Here is a 24,348-nt window from a genome sequence, read left to right as displayed (position 1 = left end):
GTTCCAGAGAGTTGTGGCACAGACCTGGAAGGTTTTACCTCCAGAACGTGCTTTCCTGAATCTTGGTATGGAAAGCAGATGTTGGGAGTTGGAACTGAGGTTCCGAGAGTTACAGTAGGGATGGATACTAAGAGAGGTAGGCCGATCCCCTACCCCTAGTTGCTCGATGGGCTAAGGTCATGGCTTTGAATTCAGCTCTTTGATGGATTGGTAGCCAGTGTAATGCTCTGCGATGTGGCGAAATATGGGTGCGTAGGGAAACCCCACAGACCAGCCGAACAGCCGCATTCTGGACTGTCTGGAGCCGATGTAGGAGGCCCGCGGGCAACCCTAAATACAGGCCGTTTGCATAGTCCAGGTGAGATGTAATCAATGCCTGGACTATGGTTTTCCTGGTGTCACTGGGGAGATAGGTGATGAATTTCCTAATCATCCTAATCTTGGAAAAACAAGCGGCAGAAACGGTCTGTATTTGGTTACTAAAGGAAAGATTTGAGTCCCACTTGACCCCTAGATTTTTTACAGAGTCCTTAGGGACAGGGGGCAGGCTGAGTTCCTGTGGCCACCATAGAGTTGCATCAAGAGGGGAGGGTTGATGGAAAAAGAGAACCTCCGTTTTCGCCGCATTCATGCGGAGGCAGTTATGGTCCATCCATTTTGAAATGTCACGCAGACAATCCTTCAGAGGATCAAAAGTAGTCTGCGTGGCACTCTCATAGGAGAAAAGCAGCTGAATATCATCTGCATAGGAAGTAGCTATGATGCCCGACCTAGCAATGAGTTCGGCCAGAGGAGAAAAATAGACATTGAACAATAGTGGGCTCAAAGCCGAGCCCTGAGGGACACCCCATTTCAGGGGACGGCTAACAGAAGTAAAAGGGTGAGTATAGACTGCCTGGGTACGATTAGACAAAAAAGAGGTCAGCCACTCCAGGGCCTTCCCCTGAATACCCATCGACCGAAGACGGTCAATCAGGATGGGGTGAGAGACGGTGTCGAATGCTGCCGACAAGTCGAGCAGCACCAGCACCGCTCTGGAAACCCCATCCAGTTTCAACCATACGGAGTCGGCCATTTCTATAAGGGCCGACTCAGTACTATGGCACTTTCTAAAACCATGTTGGGATTCATGAAGTAGGCCGTGGGATTTAAGAAAACCTGCTAGTTGTTGCTGCGCTAGCTTTTCAAGGACCTTGGCAGGGGCTGGGAGCAGAGAAATGGGTCTATAGTTCACCGGCTCATTAGGATCTGTATTAGCTTTCTTTAAGATCGGGACCAGTTGGGCATGTTTCCAAGACTCCGGGAAAATTCCGGTTTTGAACGGGTCATTCTAGATGTAGTTGAGGAAGGGATTAAGAAAGGAGGCCAATGATTTATATTGCTTAGCTGGCCAAGGGTCAAGTGGTGAGCCGGAGCGGCATCTAGACAGTTCCATCAGTGAGTGCTCCAGTGAGATTGCCTCAAAGTCTGAAAAGGTGGAGGAAGACTTGATGCGGTCAGGTAGAGACGTATCACTCCCTAGATCATTATTATTGGGGAAGGTGTCATAGATCTTCGCGATCTTGTCTTCAAAGAAGTCAGAGAGGCGGGAGCAAAGGGCCTGAGAGACTGGAAGACACTGTTTAAGAGCCAAGGGATCTGTGAAAGTCTTCACTGTGTTAAAAATTTCCCTGGCCGAGCCATGCGCTCTATTAATTTTCTCCTCCAGGTAGCGTTTTTATGCTCAATTATTTTCCTACGGTATTCTTTGAGGGCCAGTTTATATTTAAGTTTTGTGTCAATAGCATAGGATGACCTCCACCGGCGCTCCAACAGCTTGCAAGAAGATTTATATTTCTGAAGCTCGTCGGAGTACCATGGGGCGGAGGGAGCTGCTCGAAAGGTTTTAATCGGTCGCATAGGAGCGAGCGAGTCAATAGCAGAGGAGACCCAGCAGTTGAGGTTACTCAGGCGTGAATCTAAATCAGGGGCGTCTTTGGGAGTGGTATTTACAAGATGCAGGGCAACACTGTCAGGGGAGATCTTACTCCAATTACGTCCTACCACCTTAGGGGGAATTCTAGGTCTCACATGCTGGCAAAAGTGAATAGAAAAAGGGATAAAAAAGTGGTCCGACCAAATCACCGGATAGGGATCCTCAATCAGGATGTTTGAGAAATTCGAGCAAACAAGATCAAGAGTAGCTTTGTGCGTTGGTTGAGAAACCAGTTGGCTTAAACCAGCATCTTTTAAAGTAGAAAGAAAGTTAAGGCAAAGCTTGTCAGAAGAGTCCTCTGCGTTTAAATTTATGTCTCCTAGTAAGGTAAAATTGGCATAGCGTAAGCTAGCCTGAAGGACATAGTCCAAAAATATAGCCAAGTAGGAAGCCTTAGATTTAGGAGGGCGATAGACCAGTAGCCCTGTCAGTGTGGTGTGTTCAGCTAATTTAATACAGAAGGGAAGGGCTTAAATCAGTTCAATTTGTGTGTAAGGGAAGGAAGAGATAGTCCATTGGGATCTATAAATAATAGCTACCCCACCTCCCCGGTTGCGACCCGCTCTATTGGCGCATAAGATATTATATTCCAGGGGAATGGCCAGGCACAAAGACGGATTAGATTCATCCTCCAGCCATGTTTCCGTAAAAAAAAGTAAATCCCAGTTATTGTCCATCAGAGACTGGGCGATATCGAGAGAATGTTTAGGCAGGGAGCGACAATTAATTAGGCCAGCCTTAATAGTGAAATTGCTGGTGTCTTTAGGGGCCTGAGACGGCGGCTGATCAAAGGGGCACGTGACCAATGTGTCATTCAGCATATTACAAGGTATGCCCAACACTGAATATAGGGCTAGGTCCCTTTGAAGAGAAACAGTGAGAGCACAACATTTGTGTTGTAGCGAAAAAAGAGACTCCTTACTATATGTTTTGAAGCAAGATGATGGGGTTTCCACAGAGTACCTGGCCTCGGCCGCGTCCTGACCGCGGACGGGCGCAGACGGGCAGGACTCTGGCACGACTCCGGCGTAGATCCGGCGCGTCCGCTGACCGCGTTCGCTGCGCGGAGTCATGACCGTTGCCTTTTATGCTGGAGCGTTTGCTAAAGCTTGGCTGGAGCAGTCAAGTTCCTTCCAAACCATAGTAAACAGCTATGTACCGGGGTGGGCAACGAGGAACATAGCAGGAGCTGGCCTTGGGGGTGGTGGTGTCCCTAGGGTCACCAATGGCTCCAGGAGGAGGATCGCGTGTGCGCCCCCTCCTTTCTTGATGTTGGGTCTGCCCCAGGAAGGTGGCGGTCCATGGGGCCAAGAACCACCAGGGAGGGGGACAGCGCAGCCCCTTCCCATCTTTAGAAATGAATTTGGCCACAGGAAGATCCCCGGGGCCCAGGAGGGTCCCTGAGACCCCCCAACACAAATTGATTATGGCCCTTGGGAGGTGGTGGTTCCAGGAGAGAAGAGGGGGGTGGCTGAGAGGTCTCCCACCTAAAAAAATCAATAAGCCCCAGGGAGGTGGTGGTCCCCAGTGCACGAGGAGGTCCAAAAGGCCCCCCCATTACTTTAAGACATGTGGGTCTGCAGAGGTGGTTGTCCCCCGGGCAGTCCGAGAGGCCTCTGTTTATAAACCTAAAAGCCCTGTGGAAGTGGTGGTCCCTGGGGCATTAATAAGCCTTTTTTAGGTCGAGCCTGGGCAGCGCATACGCTCCTCTGCGAGCCATGCTGTATTCTCGTATGAAATAGAAGCCCCGCCAACTCTCCGCCAATATTTTTCATTGGCTTGTGTCATTGTCCTTCGTAAATGCTGGCTTCCGATTCGGTCTCTTCTTAGTACCACCTTGTCTTCATTCTCAACCTGCCATGAGGACTGGACCTTTTACTTAGATTGTTACACAGTGAGTCCTTTTTAATCTGTAAGCACTATTTTCTTTAAGTAGTTTGTCCTACTGCAAGCATGACATGCCTTCCTGCAACATTCAGGGCCCCATGCGTGATTTCACTTTCTAAGCATCCCGGGACGATGGCGCTGCTTCTTTGCATAGGTCTCCAATTTACAAAAGTTTGAGCTATTGGCATTGTACATGACAATGCCTTTTATTTTATTTATGTGTTAATTATCAAAATATAGAAGTAAAAGACATTGTCAATTACAATGCCAATAGCTTAAACTCTCGCAAATGCGAGACCTATTGCATTGCAAATGCTTGTTATGCAAATGCACCCGGAACCTGGCCCACCCAGGGGCTGATTATTAACGAAGCGCGGGAGCCCACAGTTCAGTTTTTATTTGTTTCTTTTCTGGCATGATCTGCGGATCCCGTCGAATTTTGTATTTTAAGAAACTGCTTTTTCGGCCTAGCGGTGTTCCCGTGAGACCCCCGTCCTGCCTCTTTTTCTTTAATGGTTTTACTCAGCTCAAGCAACGCCAATGTTAATGTCAAATGAAACAAGCATTGGCATAGCCAATAGGTCTCGCTTGTGCGACCTTATAAGTATTTAGTTACAAGGATATTGTGCTGCAAAACAAAATACTTATAAGGTCCCACAAGCGAGACCTCTTGGCTATGCCAATGCTTGTTGCTATATGCCTGCGTCTGTATCTCTCCTGTGTGTCTGTCTGCTGTGGGGGGTGTGTGTGTGTGTGTGTGTGTGTCTGTTTGCCATGTGTGGGGTCTATCGGCTGCGTGTGGTGCTATGTCTTATCTGCTGGGTGCGTGCATGCGTGTCTGTCTGCAGTGTGTGCATGGCGGCACTCTTTCAGTGTCGGGGCTGCCTCTGCTCGTCTCCGGTGGATTGATGGCCGTGTTTAAGGTCCGCGGGGTGAATGGCCGCTCGCCCGCCGCGGCCCTGTCTGCTCTCGGTGTATCCCGGCCAGAAGGGACTGTTCTTTGCCTGGGGAGACGCTCCCCCGCGGGAGCAGTGGTGAGCCCAGCCCTTCCTCGGAAGCCTGGGCTTGTCTGTTAAGTAAATACCAGAGAAGTCATTATCCCGTGACTACAATGTTTTCATCATATTTATAATTCTACAAATGTATTTTTAAATGCACTGATGTGGTGTTTGCATGCTATGCAAGACGGCACATCATGGAATGTTTATAAGGAGCATCGAATAGGATTGTGATATTTGCACCTGGAAGAGTCGGACACGCAGATCCTGAAAATAAGTAAAGACTCTCTAGCAAGGGGACAGTAAGACAGGGACAGGCATAGATAGGTGTTTGCGGGGAGAGAGAGGGGAGGTGCTGGTGTGGGAGGGGGGAGGTGCTGGTGTGGGAGGAGTGCTGCTACGGGCTGGGGAGGGGGAGGAGAAATGAAAGGAAACGCTAGACGGCACATCATGGAATGTTTATAAGGAGCATCGAATAGGATTGTGATATTTGCACCTGGAAGAGTCGGACACGCAGGAAGTGAGTCTGCGAGTGGTGCGCGCGGTGAAAGTGATCGCGAGCGATGTGCGTGCATGAGAGGAAAGCCAGATGGTGTCTCTGCTCGGGGGAGGAGGGACGGAACTGAAGTGCTGGTGGGCAGAAAGGACGGCCGTGGGAGGCGGATTAGGGAGATGCGCGTGCTTGTGTGGTCACGTGACCCGCTTTTGTGGCCACGTGACCTCACATGCACTGTGAAGAAACGCCAGTGGTTTCACGAGTCGGATCAAGCACTTGAATTAGATCCTATCCATTCCTGCGGAATGGGACAGGCTCGACCTAAAAAACGTTCTTCCTATGGAAACTAGTTCCTAACTATAACTACGACCGCCAGTAGGTAATATAAATTTAGTCAGTGCGAGGAGGCTTGCACATTAAATGCACTTTGCCATCAATTTCCATGAGTGCACTCGCTTTGTGGTTGAAACGGATTGAATTACCACTGTGGATACATATATATATATATATATATATATATATATATACATACATATATATATATATACATACATATATATATATATATATATATATATATATATACACACATATATATATATATATATACACACACATATATATATATATATATATATATATATATATATACACATATATATACACACACACACACATACATATATGGTTTTCAGGAAATATATATATATTAATATTATCTACTGGCGGTCGCTAGTAGGTAGTTATAGTTAGGACTTCGGTTCCATAGGAAAAGCTTTATTTGATTTGCCAATATCTTTGGCGCCGTTTGACGAATCTTAGCTAAATTTTCAAAACTATTGGGGCGCTCCTGTCAGCTCTTGTCTTGAAAGTATCGGCGTGATTTATTAAGCAGGGCAGAGGAAAAAAGGGGGGGTCCCAAAACACGTTTTCTTCATGTTAATTTCCATAGGAAATTTTGGATCGGGCTGGAGCCCGAACTGCTGAACAGAATTACACCAAATTTAGCAAAAAGGTAGCTCTTAGTTCAGAAAGCGACCTTTTTTTTGTAATGGTGTAAATCCGTTCAGTAGTTTGTGAGAAATTCAAAAATAAAATGCGAACGATATCTGGTGACCGCGGTGGATCCGCAAACCCTCCCTATCACGAGCTTGATTCTGATTGGCTGCCAACCCTCCAAACGAAAAAGTGTTGGCAGCCATCTTGTGACTCGGTTCAACCGAGTCACAAGAAAACAGTACAAAAAACGATTAAAAAAAAAAGAAGAACTAGCGGGTAGGGTAGAAAGACCCTGAACACCCTGACCACAGGGACTCCTACGGCCCAAAAAAGCATTTTTATTTTTTTCAGCGGGATACGCATACGGTGTTTTTCAAATACTATACAGTGGCACCCCCGCAGCCCTGGGGACCGCCACATCCCAGGGCATTTCTGATTATGGGCGGGGGGCCTCACGGGCCCCCCCCCCAAGCCCCGGGGACCGCCACCTCCTCGGGACATAAATTAAAATTAGAAAGTGTGTGGGGGGGTGTCTCCTGCCCCTCCCCACACTGCCCCGGGGACCACTACCTACTCGGGCAATTTTTAATTAAGGGTGGGGGTTTGTTGCGGACCCCCGGCCACGGAGGCCACCACCTCCCCAGGTCTATTTTCATGTTGGTAGGGGGGCCGTGCGGCCCCCCTCCTGGAGGCTTCCTGCTTCCGCACTCCATAGCAAACACTACTTTGCTTCGTGGAAGACTGCTCTCACTTCCACAAAGCAAAGCAGAATTGCTTTTGGACAAGGGGAGCTGCATGTCAGCAGCTCCGCTTGTCCAAAAGCAATACCGGCTCCCGCAGGGGACGGGGAGCCGGCTGGACCGTGGGGGCATTGGGGCTCCCCCCGCGGTCCCCAACATGAGGCCAGATCCCGGGGGATGGGGTCTCGGGGCAACAAGTGGATAAGGGAAGGGTGACCAGGCGACCCGCCTCCCGTTAAAATAAAATGTAAAAATAAATAAAACGGGACAAAGCCCTGGGGGGTGGGGTCCCCGGGGCCAAAATCAGCCTCGGGAAGGGGGGCTGCGCTGCCCCCTTCCCATTTAAAAAAAAAAAAACCAACGTCAAAGGCCCTGGGGGATGTGGTCCCCAGGGCCCTCAAAATATTTATGAGAAGTGGGGGCCACAAAGTCCCCCTTCTAAGCACAAAAAAGAGAAAAAAACGCCTGGGTTGGGAGATTAAGTCCCCTAGAATCTGAAGGGTGCTTAGGGGCCAACTAGCCCACCAGGTACCTCCAGTAAGGCCCACACAGTGGGACTGTTGAGTGGTGGTCCGATGCCACGCCCCTTTTGACACCACTCTGCAAACGTGCCTCTTAGAGTACTGCTGGTGGGGCGATGAGGTCCATGTGTCCTGAGGACCTCAGGACTGAAGTGAACTTCATCCCCCGAGCAGCAGTGCGCCAGGATGCGCGTTTGCAGAGTGCTGTAAAAAGGGGGCGTGGGCTCGGACCACTCTCAGCAATCCAGCTGTGTGGGGCTTACTAGAGATAACAGGAGGGCTAGATGGGCCCCGGAGACCCTCAGGAGGCAAGGTGACTTCACTCCTAACCAAGAGTGTGCCAGGAGGTGCGTTTGCAGAGTGGTGCAGAAAAGGGACGTGGCCTGTGTGCACCTCACAGCAATCCCACTATCTGGGGCTTACTGGAGGTGTCAGGTAGGCTACTTGGCCATTAAGGACCCCCAGCATCGAAGGGGACTGGAATCCCCATCCAAAAGCGTGCCAGGAAGCGCATTTGTAGAATGGTGGGCAAAGGGGGCGTGGCCTGCTATGAGAACTTACAAACACTGCTGTGTGGGACTTACTGGAGGTAATAGAAGGAGTAGTTGGCCCCCAAGGACGTCCTTGGGAACAACCTACCCCTCTAGTTACGTCCAGTAAGTCCCACACAGTGGTATTGCTAAGAGGTCTTCAAAGGCCACGCCCCCCTTTATCCACCACTCTGCAAATGCGCCTCCTGGCACACTATGGGTTGGGGGATGAAGTCCACTTTACTCCTGAGAGACTTTGGAGAAGACCTCCTGTAAGTCCAATGCAGCGGAATTCCTGAGTGCTGGTCAGAGGCCCAGCCCCCTTTCTGCACCACACTGCAAATGCAACTACTATGTTATAGTTATAAATCAGCATTTAAAAAAACCTTAGAAATTCACAGAAAAAAAACACCGGTTTCAGGGACGTTATAGTTAATTGGACATTTTTCTCATACAAAACCACATAAATTCAGACTTTAGAGGTAGTTGAGCTAACTATAACTCGCACCCCCGCAATGCACTGCTGATGACGTCACATAATTAATATATATATATATATATATATACACACACACACACATTTTTTTATTTATTTTTTTCCCCCCAACAATGTGGCTGAATTCACCGGAGCAGCACAAACAGCGGGTGTGGACGTTCGGCTCAGCCAGCAACCAGGAACGGCAATTTTCTATCAAAGAAACGCCGCACTCAGAAACTTTTAAGATTTTTAGGGTTTATTTAAACAGAACCTAGTCTGCACACCGACACGTTTCACGTGACCAAGGCCGCAAGGCTGAAACGCGTCGGTGTGCAGACTAGGCTCTGTTTAAATAAACCTTAAAAGTTCCTGAGTGCGGCGTTTCTTTGAGATATATATATATATATATATATATATATGCTTCGATTCCACCAGAATGCGCGATCAGCACTCCGGAGTAGGTGCGGTGTGTGGTGTGGCGGCAGGACCACGAATTAGATTCAGCTCAGACTTCCACTTCAAACATTAAAGAAGGTACCGCACTCACAGGTGTAGATTTACATTCATTATTAATCAGAAAGGGCGGAACGCCTTTCGGCTTACGGCTTCCTCGGCCACAGATTATTTACCAGCATTACTCGCCATTTTAACTTATTCTCGCACATGCGCAGATGCATTCAAAATGGAAATGAAAAGCGACTTACAAAAGTCCATCTTTACGAATGACAGCAAACGCCATTGTTGAGTGGGTTTTCTACTCCTTTGGCTTATATACACACACACACACACACAAAATTATTGATGGGCAGAATGCAGAACAATGCCGTACATTCACCCCGGTACAGAGATCTGGGCCTAAATCCATTATTTTTTTGCTCACCATGCCATTCCAGTTTGAACCCAGCCATATGCAAATCAGTCTTGACCCTGCTCCCAATGGGAACAATCCAGCCTGAACGGACAGGCCAGGTCCTCCCCGGACTGGAAACAAGCATCCTAGGACTGGTTTCGGGTTTCAACCCTCATCAGCCAGGATAGCTTGACTACAGTGGCATGGAGAGCATGGGACCTGGTCTCAGGATGCTCGTTTCTGGTCCAGGCAGTACCTGGCTTGGCAGTTCAGGTTGGACTGTTCCCACAAGGAACAGAGTCAAGACTTATTTGCATATGGCTGGGTCCAACCTGGGGTGGTGTGGTGAGCAAAAGAATGATGGATTGAACCCAGATCCTAGTGACTGGGGGTGAATCTTTGCATTGTCCAGCATTCCGTCCATCAATTGTTTTTTTTGCATATAAATATATACAGACAATTTATTTTTTACTTATGAATTTGTTTGCTCACATGAGGATGACAAAACAACAACCACTATCTCTAAGCAAGACACAAAAAAGCATTTCTCCTAAACCTTTAGTGACACTGTTTTGCCAGACACGAGGTACAATGTAATTAAGTTTGCCTATTGTACTATGGAAGCCTCGTCACAGAAACAAGTATAAAAAGAGGGAAAAAGCAACCCGCTAGTTAAAGAAGAATACATGTCTAAGCAGAAAGAAGACTAATAGAAGGCAATGATATCAAAGTCAAACACAAGATTTAAAGGTGAACAACGATCATCGCAGGTTTAATACATTTAGACCAACAACGGTGTAACAGAAAAAGGAACTAATAGAATTGATTTAAGGCGAGGGGAAGCTAAACACAAGACTTTTCAAACAAGCACTGGTAGTGGCAATGATTCTGGCTTATGAATGAAAGAGCCTTTTCAGTTAGGGACGAAGTTAGGCATTCAGTAACAACATACATTCACTCTCCCATTCACCCTTGCATTTCCTTGCTTATTTTTGCTTTTACCCACATACTGATCCACACGTATTCAAGAAGCATATTCAAGATAACTGAAAAGGATAAAAGTAGAGAAAATACATCATGCGTCTTCCTAAACACGGCATGTTTGCAATAGAAAGTTAAATTAAGCAGAGCAGAATGCTTCATTCACAGTGTATCATTGTTTGAAAGTCCCAACATGACCACTAATTTAGTAGCAACATGTTGGCCATCCTAGAATGGCAAAACAATGATTCATTATGTACAATACCATTCCTTGACGGCCACTCAGGTTAGAAGCAATAGTCATGTGGGAAGTGGCACACTTAGGATGAAAAGTGGCAAACAAATGGCCCAGAGGCATTGTCACGTGGACTGGAATATTTTCTACAATTAAACAAAGTTAAAAAGCAGAATTAAAAAAAAATAATTAAAAAGGGCCTTTACAAGGAGTCACAGACTGGGACACCAGCCCTGGCACTGAACTTCACACATTTTCAGTTGGGCGTGCATTGACATCAAGCAAAATGCTGTCAATCATAAGGAAATTGAGCCAATGGCTAAAAGGGGGTGATCCTTTGCTCCATGCTTTATGTTTTCAAGTATGAAAGCAGTGAGTGAATGACACTAACAGACCAGGGGCAAAAAAGGGATGACGCAAAGCCTGCCTATATATGCATGTATACATGACTTTTTAAATGAATGGGCTGATTTCATGAGCCTGGGCGACAACTAAACCAGTCAGAGCCCGCCAAAATGGTCTAGCACAGATTATTGCAGTACAAATCTTGCAATACCAGCAGGCTTCAACGGAAGTAATCAACACCCAAATTCCTACCTACGAAGGGAATCTGCAAGGTTCTATGTAACACAATACCTCATGTACAATCCACCTTTAAAGGCTATATTGGCTTTAATATATGTTCATTTCATATATACAGATCCTGTATATGGTATCAGACATAGCTTTTACCAATAAACCATCAGGCCTGTATATTTGGCTAGTCATCATAACTCAGGCCTACTATATTAAGCATAATCTTTCCCACAAGACGATCATCAGTCATACAATCGTATAATTATTAATATGCAGAAATTCCCAATTGGCAAAATAATATTAACCCCCCCTTATGGGAGCCTATTAAGGATTTTAACAGCGCAAATCTTTCAAGGCTAGTCTTAAAGGGTTCGTTAGAGGGGCTAACCAACACCAAAGCTCTTGCCTACTGCTGTAATCTGTGAGATTTCATTAAACAAAATACAGGCTTTAACCCAGTGTCATAATCCACCCTTAAAGGCATATTGGCTTTACCAAATTATTTTCACAAGAAATACACCGGGTCTACAACCATGTTATGACTTTTCCTAAGTAACAGAGCTGGACTTGTCTTGGTGAACTAATCAGAATCACCTTTATCATTGGATTGTCACCAAAACTATTTTAGGCCTACATTACTGAGCATAAGCTTTCCACAAGCTACACATCAGGAATACAGTCATTACATTACAAATATATACAAAATTACATTTGGCACAACAAACTACAATTTCTCTAACTGGTCCTAAAAAATCTTCTATTTGCAGGTTTTATCTCAGAGGGTAACCAACACCAAAACCCTTTCCTACTAGGGAAGTCAGATTTTTATGTAACAAAAGACAAGTTTACAGGCTTTAGCACAGTGTAATAATCCACCTTAAATGCCTACTGATTTTAATATTTGCTCTTCACACTAAATAGGTCAGGCCTACTGCCTTCGTCAAAACTTTTCATAACAAACAGATCAGCACTATAGCACCGATAGACGTGTCACCATGATTAATCACTCCTGCTGTATTGAATATATGGTTTTCAATAAACGGAAAAAGGGCAACATAAGAGCTCTTTTTTACTGGCAGCAAACGGTTTCTGCCCAATTAAATTGTCTACTCCAAAAAAATACATGAGCAGGTGGAGCCAAAGCCCACCTGTCAGCTTAAAGGTTTTTCTGTTGGTCACACAAGGTAAGATGGCAGCTGCAAAGTCACAGCAGACATAAAAAGACCCCTGCTGGGCTGTGGGGAAAGGAGCAACACAAGTCTCCTGATAAAAACAACCAGACACACATGTAAACCAACACATAATTATGGACCAAAATTAAAAGAATGGATGAAATGGAAAAATAACAGCGAAAATTTACACAAGAAAAACTGATCAACAGAAAACTTCCAAGACAAAACGACTGAACGCCATTTACACCTGTAAAAAATAAAAATTTATTGAGACACTTTTTTTGCACAATTTCAAACGATACACAGGTAGTTTTTCTGCTAAAACATACACAGGCTTGCTGCAGCCCTTCACACCGAATTGCAAAAAGCCTCAGTGTACATTCCCTAAAAATAGATAAACTCTACTGGCCTTCCGAAATGTCATTTTCTGCCACGTTTTGTTATAAAATGAGAGATGCTGGCATCCGCTGTACAATAATATTCGTTAATGAACACATTTCCATCTACAGACTCTAGCTTCGAAAGCATGTTTTTAACCTGTAAACTGCTTAAAAGAGGACACAAGACCACCGCCACTACCATAGATAGCACTCAGTGAAAATAGCTGTTTTCTCATCACTTCTTCCAGCAGGAGACAATTTCTCAACTTTACTGTTCAATTAAGCACTGACAGACTTGGCGTGAACTGCTGCACCACCATTCTCATTTTTAACCCATGACTGTGCAGCACTTGCATAAAAATTGGGAAAGTGTAACAAGCAGAATTAAAGTATAGCAGTTAACTGAATTAATTCTGATACGCCAGGAAACGCCAACTGTGGAATTAAGTTATTTTAAAATAAAAACTATTATCACCACAAACACTGAAGTTTAAATTAGAGGACTCAAATACGCTCATTTTTCCAAGGATTTTATCGAAATTTTCCAACAGACCAACAGAACAAAAGCTACAAACAGTCAATTTGAGGTATAAATATACGCACAGGTACGTTTTTAGTGGGCAGGAGGTCTGATTCGTGCTCAGGGTGACTGGACTCCAGGATGCAGTTCTTCATCCCCTTGAATAACAATAAAAAAAGACAAAGTCAAGTATTAGTGTTTATAAATGACAGAAATGCAGTCTGTAGCCTCCTCTCATATCGGGCGTGTTGCTGTGGTTTCCTAGACTAGCCCGCGCTTTCCCCCAAGGACAGAGAGGGAGGGCTGTGATAACAGTCCTACCTCATTAAGCACGCACATTCTGAAGAGAGAAACACTGACGCAATGTCCTTTTTTTGGCTACACACTAACCTCGTTTAAAACCTGTTCTTTCCCGAAGCTTCACACGACTGTGCGTAGGTGACTCAAGCAAATAAGGGTTGAATGGCACTGGCCAGCCGCCATTATGGCACCCCTATAAATGGCACAGGGAGCACTCCAAAGGAGTGGTGAGACCCGTCCCTCAAGATCGCAAGGCCTGCAATTAGGTAAAGGTCACAATCCTAACAGGTCTGAATTACCCCTTAAGGACTTAATGATCATTCATTACGAGGAACTCCTGTGAAGGAAAAAAAACAAAAGCACAGAGTTTAAACTTTACAGTATAGAAAGAATTATTTGGGCAGCGATAGGATGGTGAGGTACTCATCCTTCTGTTAAAAAGGAGCATTTGGATTAAATGAAAGCTTAAATCACAGCATACCGCCCTCACCAACAACAGACAGAACGCACACACCATCTTAAACAGATTCAATTACTCGGAAGAAAACTGTTCAGTAAGCAGAGTATGGCCGAAACAACCAATGAGGAAAATAATGGGGTTCTATACAACAACGACACAATTAAAAAGAAATAAAACGTGCAGACAGGCCCAATTTACTTAGGTAGATGAAGGGGGATTGGAAATAAGCTTAATGTGGTATAAATGAAACACTCATGTGCAAATGATTTTGCTCAAATATACTAGTGAGAAATATTGGGGTTCAAGATTTGCATTTTCTTAAAGTATGTTCCAGATTGAACAGTGTAAAATCAGGATCTAGCTTAGCTGAAATAAGAGCATCTTCAAAGATACTTCCACATGACTTATGAACATCTAGAATCCTATCTAGCAAAACCCTTTGACATTTCTGGACCAATTTACATAATCTTTGGCGCCCCCAAGGGATCTGATGGAGGTGGTCATTGGGAAAGTAGAGAACAGCTGCAAGGTTGCAACTTTGTGGCTTACTTCATGAAGCCAGTAAGTGATTTTGAGATAAGCCATTAAGTTAGAACTGTGTGGCTGTTCACTACATTCCCAATGACCACCACCAGCTAGAGCTGTTGAATAGTTGAGCTCCTGGCCTTTGACAACAGCTATAGTCAAAATCCCCTACTGGTTTTATGACAGTAAGCCATAAAGTTACAACTATGTGGTTTTTCACTACATTCCCAATGACCACCACCAGCTAGAGCTGTTGTCGAAGGCCAGGAGCTCAACTATTCAAGTCTACCAAAAGCTTCTGCCTGTAGAGGAACCACTCAAAATTCAGATCCATATGCAAGGGTATACACCCGTTACAACGGATCTTTTACTCCGCACTACCATTACAACGCGACCATTACTCCTCATACCATTACAACGCATTGCGCTGGGGGGCGCTCTAGGATAGGGAATAAGTATAATTTACTATCCAACACCTTCCCTAGGGTCCACGGGGACTGGAGTTAGAATAGTAAATTATACTTACCACTATCCAGCGCCCCAAGGCGCTATGCGTTGTAACGGTATGCGGAGTAAAAGTCGCGTTGTAATGGTCTGCGGAGTAAAAGTATGCGTTATAACGTCATACATCCATATGCAAGTGATCAGGCTTTTTCTGAGACAACTCTCTCGGTGCTCTTACCTCTGCTTTACCATTATGATTTTCATCGGCATGTATATCCATGGCAACGGTCTCCTCCTGAGGCTGACTCACAAGATATTTGTGTCACTGCACTACAGGATTCCACTTACAGAACGCAGGATTCACCATGGGGAGTGACCCTTAGACCAGAGAAGGAGCATTACCTCCATAGGTACGATACGTTGGCCATTCATAGTAGCCTCACGTACAGAGGCCTTTCTTCAAGTGGAAGCTGTGACATTTAGAAAGAAGAGCAGCATATCTAACATGATTTTAAAATCTGCCGTGGACTAGCTGCTTTCAAATTACCAGAGAGCCATCAACGCGGCAATAATGATTACATGTCTTTATCTCCTTCTAATCAGCTTAGGTGTCATTGACCATTATCGTTGGGCAGCTAGGCTTTGTTTCATAGAAGCAAGAGAGCTGAGCAGAAAATGCCTGCCTTCCATTGGGTCCGTGGATGGTTCTTCTATACAACTGTGTCCATGTGCAAAGAGACACCTCAAAGTTCAAAAGGTACATCCAACTTCTACAGAAAAGTGACGGTGAGGAATATGGTAGCTCAGTTCCTTGATGAACTTTGGATCCTTCAAACAGTCCTGGAAGAAGAAAAAAAATGAATAAAACAATGCACACAATTCAGGTTTATTCAGCAAGCTTCAAACAGTTGGCCACTTGTCCATCAGTAAAATAAAAACACACATTGATCCACAATGATTGCAGAAATGTAAGATGAAAAATACAAACACTTAAAGCTAAAACCGCGCTTAAATCATATCAGGTTAAGCCTTAGTAATGTATGTAGTGGAAAAGAAGGATTTATAGAATATTTGGGAGAGTTTTTTTAAAATTACAATACAGCTATAAAACAACAATAGCAGTCACAGGGAGTACACCACCAATTACCAATCAGCTTTGTATGTGCAGGTGAAATCTTAATGTTGTTTCTCTTTAAAAGCGGATAATAGAAGGGAACCAAGAAAGAGGGAGAGAGGCAATGAATGGGAACAGCAAGAGAACTAGGCTTGGGTTGAAACAGTTTCTCGGGACCTCACTGCTGCTTCAATTTTAATCCGACATTTTCTTTCCCTTTATACATTCTTTCACTTGAACCCATTTAAACGTTTAGACTCGAAGCAAGTTTAAGTCACTAGGTATCATAAGTCCTGATCCGACCTTGTTCGTTTTTACGATGCACAAGGATTATGTTCCACAGGTTATCCATGGGTCAAATTATGAGGTGTTAATTGTTTTGGATCAGTCTGGGCCACATTCTTTGCACCTTTAGCTTTTACCATGCTCCAGTAGGTATTGGCTAAAGGTTGGAGCACTGAATTTCAGGAAACGTATGAGGTTTGCAGCGTGTTGTGGGTAAGAAACCTCATGGGATTCCCGCAAGGCACACCACTCTGGAATCACCTCGTTATCTAGTTTTCAAAACCCCCCGTTGGTCGTAGGTTTGCATGGGTCGCGCCACAGCATGGCCACAAATACAGCAGCTACCACTATTGCTCATCTCTCAATGTAGCGCTTTAGAGCCTTCTGTGTCGTGGTCTCTTGGCACATCCACACAAGTGGGGAACTGTTCAGATCAGGAAATGCATGGGAACATGGTAGGAAATGTGTGGCTCCCTGCAGATTTCAAAACTTTCCATCACAGAAATGTGAGGACAATGTGTGTCTTTTTTTTTTTTACCAAACGTTGATGTCTGCAAGGGCTTCTATAAAAGCAGTGCAAATCACACACCCCAGGACTCCCGTGGTTGTCTATTTTTTCTTAAATGTGCAGGTTTGCTAGGTGTCCCTAGGTGTTTTGGTTGAGCTAGGGACCAAAACCCACAGCTACCCATGTTGCAAAAAAAGGGTCAATTTTCAGTTAAAAAATGTGATGCGCCTGTGCTGCATTTTGAGCCCTTTCCTGTTGGGGGCACTAGACTGACCCATACAAGTGAGGTAGCATTTTTATTGGGAGAATTGGGGTAATGCTGGATGGTAGGAAATGTGTGGCTTCCAGCTGATTCTACATCTTTTACTCATAGAAATACGAGGACATTGTGTATTTTTTGTCAAAGTTTGAGGTTTGCAAAGGCTTCTGGGTAAAATGACATGATGAGAACCATGAAAGTCACCCATCCCTTGACCCCACCCACTGGTTGTTTAGTTTAAAAAAATGTGCAGGCTTGCTAGATTTCCCTAGGGGCCAGCATAGCTACTGCTCAAAATCCTAAGCTACTCACGCTGCAAGAAAAAGGTCAATTTTCAGTGCAAAAACGTGATGTATCCATGTTGCGTTTTGGGTCCTTTACGGTCATAAGCACTAGGCCTACCCATACAAGTGACGTACTATTTTTAGCAGAAGACTTTGGGGAATTCTGACTGGAAGGAAGTTTGTTGCTCCTCACAGATTCCTGAACTTTACATCACAAAAATATGAGGAAAATGTGCTTTTTAGTCAAAGTTTGTGTTTTGCAGGGGATTCTGGGTAAAAAGAAAACCCAGTGAGAGTCGCACATGTCACCCCACCCTAGAGTCCCCTAGGTATCTAGTTTAAAAAAATTTAAGTTTTGCTAATTTTCCTTAGGTACTTTTTTCCAATGGATCTCAACTCCATTTCATATTGTTTTCTCATTGGGGCAATTTCTGGACCACGGGGTACCTTAGGGAGGCTAAACAGATCCTGGGACTATCACTAGCAGAAGACAAAGACCTAGCTGAGCAAGGCCAGTAGACGATGGTAGTCACGATAGGCTCCTGAGGATGCAGACTGAGATTGAAACTAGCAAAGCCAAACTTCTGGAGCTATTCGAAGATGAGCCAAGTTAGGACTTTGAATGTAGGCAAGATCATTTCCATTGATAAGACTTGACTTGCTTTCAGTCGGGGCTGGGCCCCTGCAGCTCCTAATTAGTGCTGGTGGGGGTTATCGGGCAGTCTACTGACCTGTTGACATATCTGATACCTCTTCTGCAATGTGGGCTATTTTGTGTCTTGCTAATAGACTACATACTGCCACCGTTAACTCAATGGTTTGTTTTTGGTGTTACACTTTATCTATTGTTGCTTCTGGTTGTTAATATTTACCAGTCATAGTTAAAGGGAGGTGAGGGGTGTTACACGTTTAACACCAGAGACCACAAGGGGTTCAGTGGCGTAGGTAAGTTGCCATGGTGCAAGCACAGTACCTGGGTCCACTCACTATGGTGAGATCTCAGTCAGCTAACGCTGACATTACTCAACCTCCTTCATAGTCTACATGTTCCATATCTAAACTCACTACCGTCCTTATACACACACTATTGTATTTCCACCTCCTTCACTTCAAAACCATAACTCTAAAAGCCCATAAAAAGTGCATGCACACAAAGACATAACATGCAGGCACCCCACACTCACACTGCTGCCATCACATAGGCACATCCCTCACACTGCACTCATGTAGCCTATGCCTACCTCTGCACTCACACAGGCACAACTTTCAACTTGTGGGCCCCTTATGCTGCACTCAAATAAGACAATGTTAATCTGGCATTCACAAAGGTACACCATTCAAAATCTACTCGCAAAACATGGCGGCTTATCCTGCACTCACACAAGAACACTGCTCACTAGAAAGAGCAGAGAATGGACAGGAGGCAACACATTAGAACCAGGTAGGTATCTGATGTATCAGTCCACCAGTTTAATTAAAGGCTCTTGAAGTATGCTACACTGAAGCCTGGATGTCACTGAGGTTATCTAATCTCCCATCAGCCACACTTGGAGCAGCACTGCAGACTATGAGACTCTGATCTTTGTGGACTTTTGCAGGGAAGATTCTTGCAATACAAAAGCCCCACTTGCCTTCTCAATAGGCATTTGCAATGCAATAGGTCTCGAATTAGTGAAATTTGGAGGTCTTGCTGTTGCAAATGATAATTGTTTGAATGTTTTCTCTTTAAAAATATCCCAGCAGTAGCATAAGTAAGAAAAGCAAATGCATGAAGCAAGGAAAGGGTGCAGTGTCACAGAAAGTTACTAGGTGTCCCTGTTCCTTAAGACTGAATGTGAATAAAATTGACCTAAAGCATTTCGGGCAAATTGCCCTTCATCAGGTGTAATTAAAAATAAAAAGAACAGGGGGAGTGGCCACGCAAGCGTCCGTGATGGTCGCTTGATGCTGAAGCTCCGGCAGCCGCTGCAACACTTCTTACATTATCCCCCTAAGGCCCCGATGCCCGCGACCTATAAACGGCATACTTGAACGCAGGATGAGAATCGGAGCCGGACGATCCTGCTCTGGTGAGCGGAGGGGCCTCTGTTCATGATTTCCTGCGGTGGTGCTTCTCGGCCACGGAGAGTGGAGGAGCGACGCACGCGGACGACGCCTGGCAGAGGAGGCACTGCACTGGATGGAGGTAAGCAGGGGTCGGTAGTTGTGGCGGCCGGGCCCATGACGAGTGGGCGGTTTGGACGCCCCCCCTGCCTTGCTACTGCGCACAATGCGATCATCTCTACGCTACTGCACCCACGGTAATAAACGCAAGCGACACAGCCGGAGGGCCGTATTGGGCACAGGACCCATCAATCTACCCACCTCACCATTGAGAGTGGGTGCGAGGGCACACAAAGCACAGGGGGGGGGGGCCAGCTCGGTCAACAGATAAATCCGCCACGGCAGACCGTGCAGCTACTCTGCTCCTGCGCCCCTCCCCCCCCATCTGAGGCCTGCCTGCTGGATTAGGCAGCCGGCATTACGCCGATTTTCAAGCCAGCTACACAGCAGTACAGACACGCCTGGGCTCTTTCTGATAGGCCTCCAGGGGCCCGGGACCTCCTACACAGCGGACACTTTGTTTCTGGGCGGCGTATAAATGCCAAACCACCAGAGGCTCAATTTCGCTACAGTCAGGGCTCTATCTTCTAAAACCCCAGGCATCACGTTGCGCAGATGGCACTACACCGTCCGAGTTTCATGGCGCATTGTCCTGAGAGACTGCTGGCGGCAGGGCACCACGAGCAGGAGCGATTGGAGCTGCAAGCACGTTACTGGCTTGGGTCAGGAGAGCCCCCATTACACTGCTGTGGCTGCACTTTGATCAAAACGCTTGTGGTACTCCATCGACCTTGCTGGGGGCCATGGCACTTCCTATCCTCTCCTCCCTTTCCGCCCTTCCACATCTTCCTGCATGAGACTGACATTGTGCGCAATCTGATACGCACACGCTCCACCGAGCTTCCTCCTAACTCGCTGCCTTGTGGTGTAGTGAAGCTGGGCTGCAGATTTCACCTCAGGACACGGTTACACTCAGCATACTCGACAACTGGCTGGCTCTACCCTTACCAACTGCATCTGGACCCTTATTGTGACTCTGCCCCCACACTACAATCCTGTGCCACGGAATGAGCTGCAAGGATCCTAAACAAAGGACCCTACCCTTTGAGAAAGTGGCGGACAACACCTCTGAAGAGACCCTCACCATGGCGAGCAGTGCCCAGAGATCGGACAACGTGGATGACCTCTCTTCACTATCTACATTGATGCTCCAGGAGATGAGAGCGGGCTTCAAGGCTCTTGATGGCAGATTAGACGAGCTGGACAAAAGCTTGGCCGACATGGGTGCCAAAGTTCAAGCACATGACGACACCTTGACGTGGCGGAGGCCCGCATATCGGATATTGAAGACAGCTCGGTGCAGTCACTGAAACGACTGGACAGAGTGGAACGCATCTTGTAAGAGGTCGCAACTAAGAACGAGGACCTGGAAGCGCGCAATAGGCGCAACAACGTGCGCATTTTAGGCGTCCCGGAGACGGCTAAGACCAGGAAAATGGATATATTTGTGGAACACTTGCTATCTGATTTATTTGGCAGGTGAGCCTTCTCCCTGGGCTTTGTTGTAGAACGTGCACACCGCTCCCTCAGCCCGAGGCCTAATCCAGCCCTGCCACCAAGACCCATAATTGCGAGGATCATGAACTTCAGAGATCTCGATCTTGCGTCTGGCACGGGAGCGAGGTGGCAGGGCTCCAAACTCTCTTTCCAGACTATACTGTCATGGTCCAAGATGCCTGCCGCAAGTTCAACGGGGTGAAGGCAACCCTCAGAAATTTGTGATTGAAATACGGATTGCTCTACCCTGCCAGGCTTAATGTTGATGCGGGAGGACGCTCTTGTATCTACGACACTCTGACTGAGGCGCTGGAATTTTGTCACACATACAAGAACAACAACAGTGGACCCAGGTCTGGAGATGGAGGCCCTTCCCCTCCACATAGCGGCTTGGACGCTAGTATGGGACTTTTTTTTTAATACAGGGACTGGCTGAAGGGGAATTTCTAGATAGTTCATTTGATTCTGTTGAAACAGGGGATAATGCTTACGATATTTCTATTTTTGCAATAAGTTAGTTGCTCGGCTGCTGGGGCGTTGCCACCCCTTAAGGTGAATACTTTCTTCTGTTGTTGGTTCCAGTGTGCTTGGAAGTGTTTTTACAATGGTTGTTTACGCATTCATACAACAAGTTGGCACTTCCTGCTGATTATTGGAACATGGTACTGCCTTACTTGGGATTGGGTGAGGCTGGGTGGTGGGAGGTGGGGAGGAACTTTGCAACGGTTACATATTTTAAATGATGGTACGAAAGGTCACACACACAAGATATTTTTTGTTATATGGAAATTGCGCACGTCTTTTGATGTGTGCTCATTATGGCTCAGCTAGGATATTACTGTTGGTCCCTCTGGTTTGTCCCTCTGGTTTGTCCCTTATGTCCTGGAATGTATGAGGCCTCAATAACCCACGCAAGCGACATCAGGTGCTCAATTATTTATTGCAACATAAGGTCGATATCGCATGTCTACAGGAAACACATTTGCCCAAAGGCAATACTACCCACATGTCCGACAGTTGAGGGGCACACAGATACTTTGCCAATTATAGTAGCTATGCCAGGGGCGTTGCTCTTTTTATTCAGGCAAAGTGGTAGCGGAGAGCGAGGGCCGGTTCCTTATTGTCACAGGCACACTCATGGGCCATTTCATAGCCTTAATAGGCGTCTATGGCCCAAACGTTGATGCCCAGGACTTCTTTCACTCATTACACGTACACTTGATGAACCTTAAGCCTAGTTTGATTATTATGGGAGGGAACTTCAATTTACTATTGGACTCCAGTCTAGACACCACCTCAACGTCCCCCGACTCCAAGCCACGTTCCAGACTCGCACTGCAGGAAATATGCAGACAACTCACACCTATGGAAAAAGCACAATCCTACCAATCAATCAATCAATCAAATCATTTGTAAAGCGCACTACTCACCCGTGAGGGTCACAAGGCGTTGGGGTGGGGAATGCTGCTACTGCTCGAAAATCCAGGTCTTAAGGAGTTTTCTGAAGATCAGTAGGTCTTGGGTCTGCCGTAGGTGGATGGGGAGGGTGTTCCAGGTCTTGGCGGCGAGGTGGGAGAATGATCTGCCGCCAGAGGTCGCTCTTCAGAAGCGGGGGACTGCGGCGAGGTCGGTGGAGCAGAGCTGGCAGGTGGGGGTGTAGAAGCAGAGTTGTCTGTTGAAGTACGTTGGTCCGGTGTTGTGGAGTGCCTTGTGTGCGTGGATGAGGAGCTTAAAGGTTATCCTCTTGTTGATTGGGAGCCAGTGCAGGTCTCTCAGGTGGGGTGTGATGTGACTGCGGCAAGGGATGTCGAGGATCAGGCGTGCAGAGGCGTTCTGGATGCGTTGGAGCAGTCTCAGGAGTTTGGCCAAGGCGCATGCGTAGAGGGCGTTTCCTTAGTCCAACCTGCTGCTGACGAGGGCCTGGGTGACCGTTCTCGTTTCAGTGGGAATCCACTTGTAGATCCTGCGGAGCATGCGTAGGGTTTTGAAGCAGGAGGAGGAAACGGCGTTGACCTGCTTAGTCATGGAGAGGGTAGAGTCGAGGATGACCCCTAGGTTGCGTGCATGGTCGGTGGGTGTTCGGGCGGTTTCCAGTGCGGTTGGCCACCAGCAGTCGTCCCAGGCCAAAGGGGTGGATCTGAGGATGAGGACTTCGCACTTGTCCGAGTTCAGCTTCAGTCGGCTGTTCCTTATCCATTCAACGACGGCCGTCATTCCTTTGTGAAGGTTGGTTTTGGCGGTGTAGGGGTCTTGGTGCGGTCGGCCACCAGGAGTCGTCCCAGGCCAAAAGGGTGGATCCGAGGATGAGGACCTCGCACTTGTCCGAGTTCAGCGTCAGTCGGCTGTTCCTCATCCATTCAACGACGGCCTTCATTCCTTTGTGAAGGTTGGTTTTGGCGGTGTGGGGGTCCTTGGTGAGGGAGAGGATCAGCTGGGTGTCATCGATGTAGGAGATGATGTTGAGGTCGTGCCGACGGGCGACGTGGGCGAGAGGTGCCATGTAGATGTTAAACAGAGTTGGGCTGAGGGATGAGCCCTGGGGTACGCCGCAGATGATCATGGTGACTTCGTAGCGGAAGGGGGGGGGGGAGCAGAAGCTCTGTGTTCTGCCAGAGAGGAAGGAGGTGGTCCAGTCCAGGGCCTTCTCTTGGATCCCGGCGTTGAGGAGGCGTGTTCGTAGTATGTGGTGGCAGACCGTGTCGAAGACGGCTGACAGGCCCAGAAGGATGAGGGCCGCCGTTTATTCGTTGTCCAGCAGGGACTTGATGTCATCGGTGGCGGCGATGAGGGCAGTCTCGGTGCTGTGGCTGTGGGACCCGGACTGGGAAGGGTCAAGGATGTTGTTCGCCTCGAGGTAGCGGGTCAGTTGTTCGTTGACGGTCTTCTCAATGACCTTTGCCCGGAACGGGAGCAGGGAGATTGGCCGGAAGTTCTTGAGGTCCTTGGGGTCCGCCTTGGGTTTCTTGATTAAGGCGTTGATTTCGGCGTGCTTCCAGCTCTCCGGGAAGGTTGCTGTCTCGAAGGAGGTGTTAATGACTTTCCGGAGATGGGGTGCGATGAATGTGCTGGCTTTGTTGAAGATGTGGTGTGGGCATGGGTCTGATGGAGATCCGGAGTGGATGGTGTTCATGATCTTGATGGTGTCGTCGTTGTTGATGTTGGTACAGGAGA

General features: G+C 46.7%; 1 protein-coding gene across 2 annotated transcripts in view; it reads right to left on the bottom strand.

Moving 5' to 3' along the window:
* The window catches only part of ELMOD3 (ELMO domain containing 3), a 213,786-nt gene that overhangs the window by 173,997 nt on the left and 15,441 nt on the right, over positions 1 to 24,348 (bottom strand). For both annotated transcript variants that reach the window (XM_078666748.1, XM_078666747.1), the window contains exons 2-3: positions 15,306 to 15,907; positions 13,422 to 13,496 (exon numbers count right to left, since the gene is read on the bottom strand). In XM_078666748.1, the coding sequence (XP_078522874.1) occupies positions 13,422 to 13,496; positions 15,306 to 15,347 (117 nt within the window). In that variant the 5' untranslated portion in view covers positions 15,348 to 15,907. The remainder of the gene's footprint in view (positions 1 to 13,421; positions 13,497 to 15,305; positions 15,908 to 24,348) is intronic.

Source organism: Lissotriton helveticus, chromosome 11 (assembly GCF_964261635.1).
Source record: "Lissotriton helveticus chromosome 11, aLisHel1.1, whole genome shotgun sequence".
NCBI lineage: Eukaryota > Metazoa > Chordata > Amphibia > Caudata > Salamandridae > Lissotriton > Lissotriton helveticus.
Note: the sequence above shows the minus strand (reverse complement) of the source record. Positions and strands in the feature narration are given on the sequence as shown.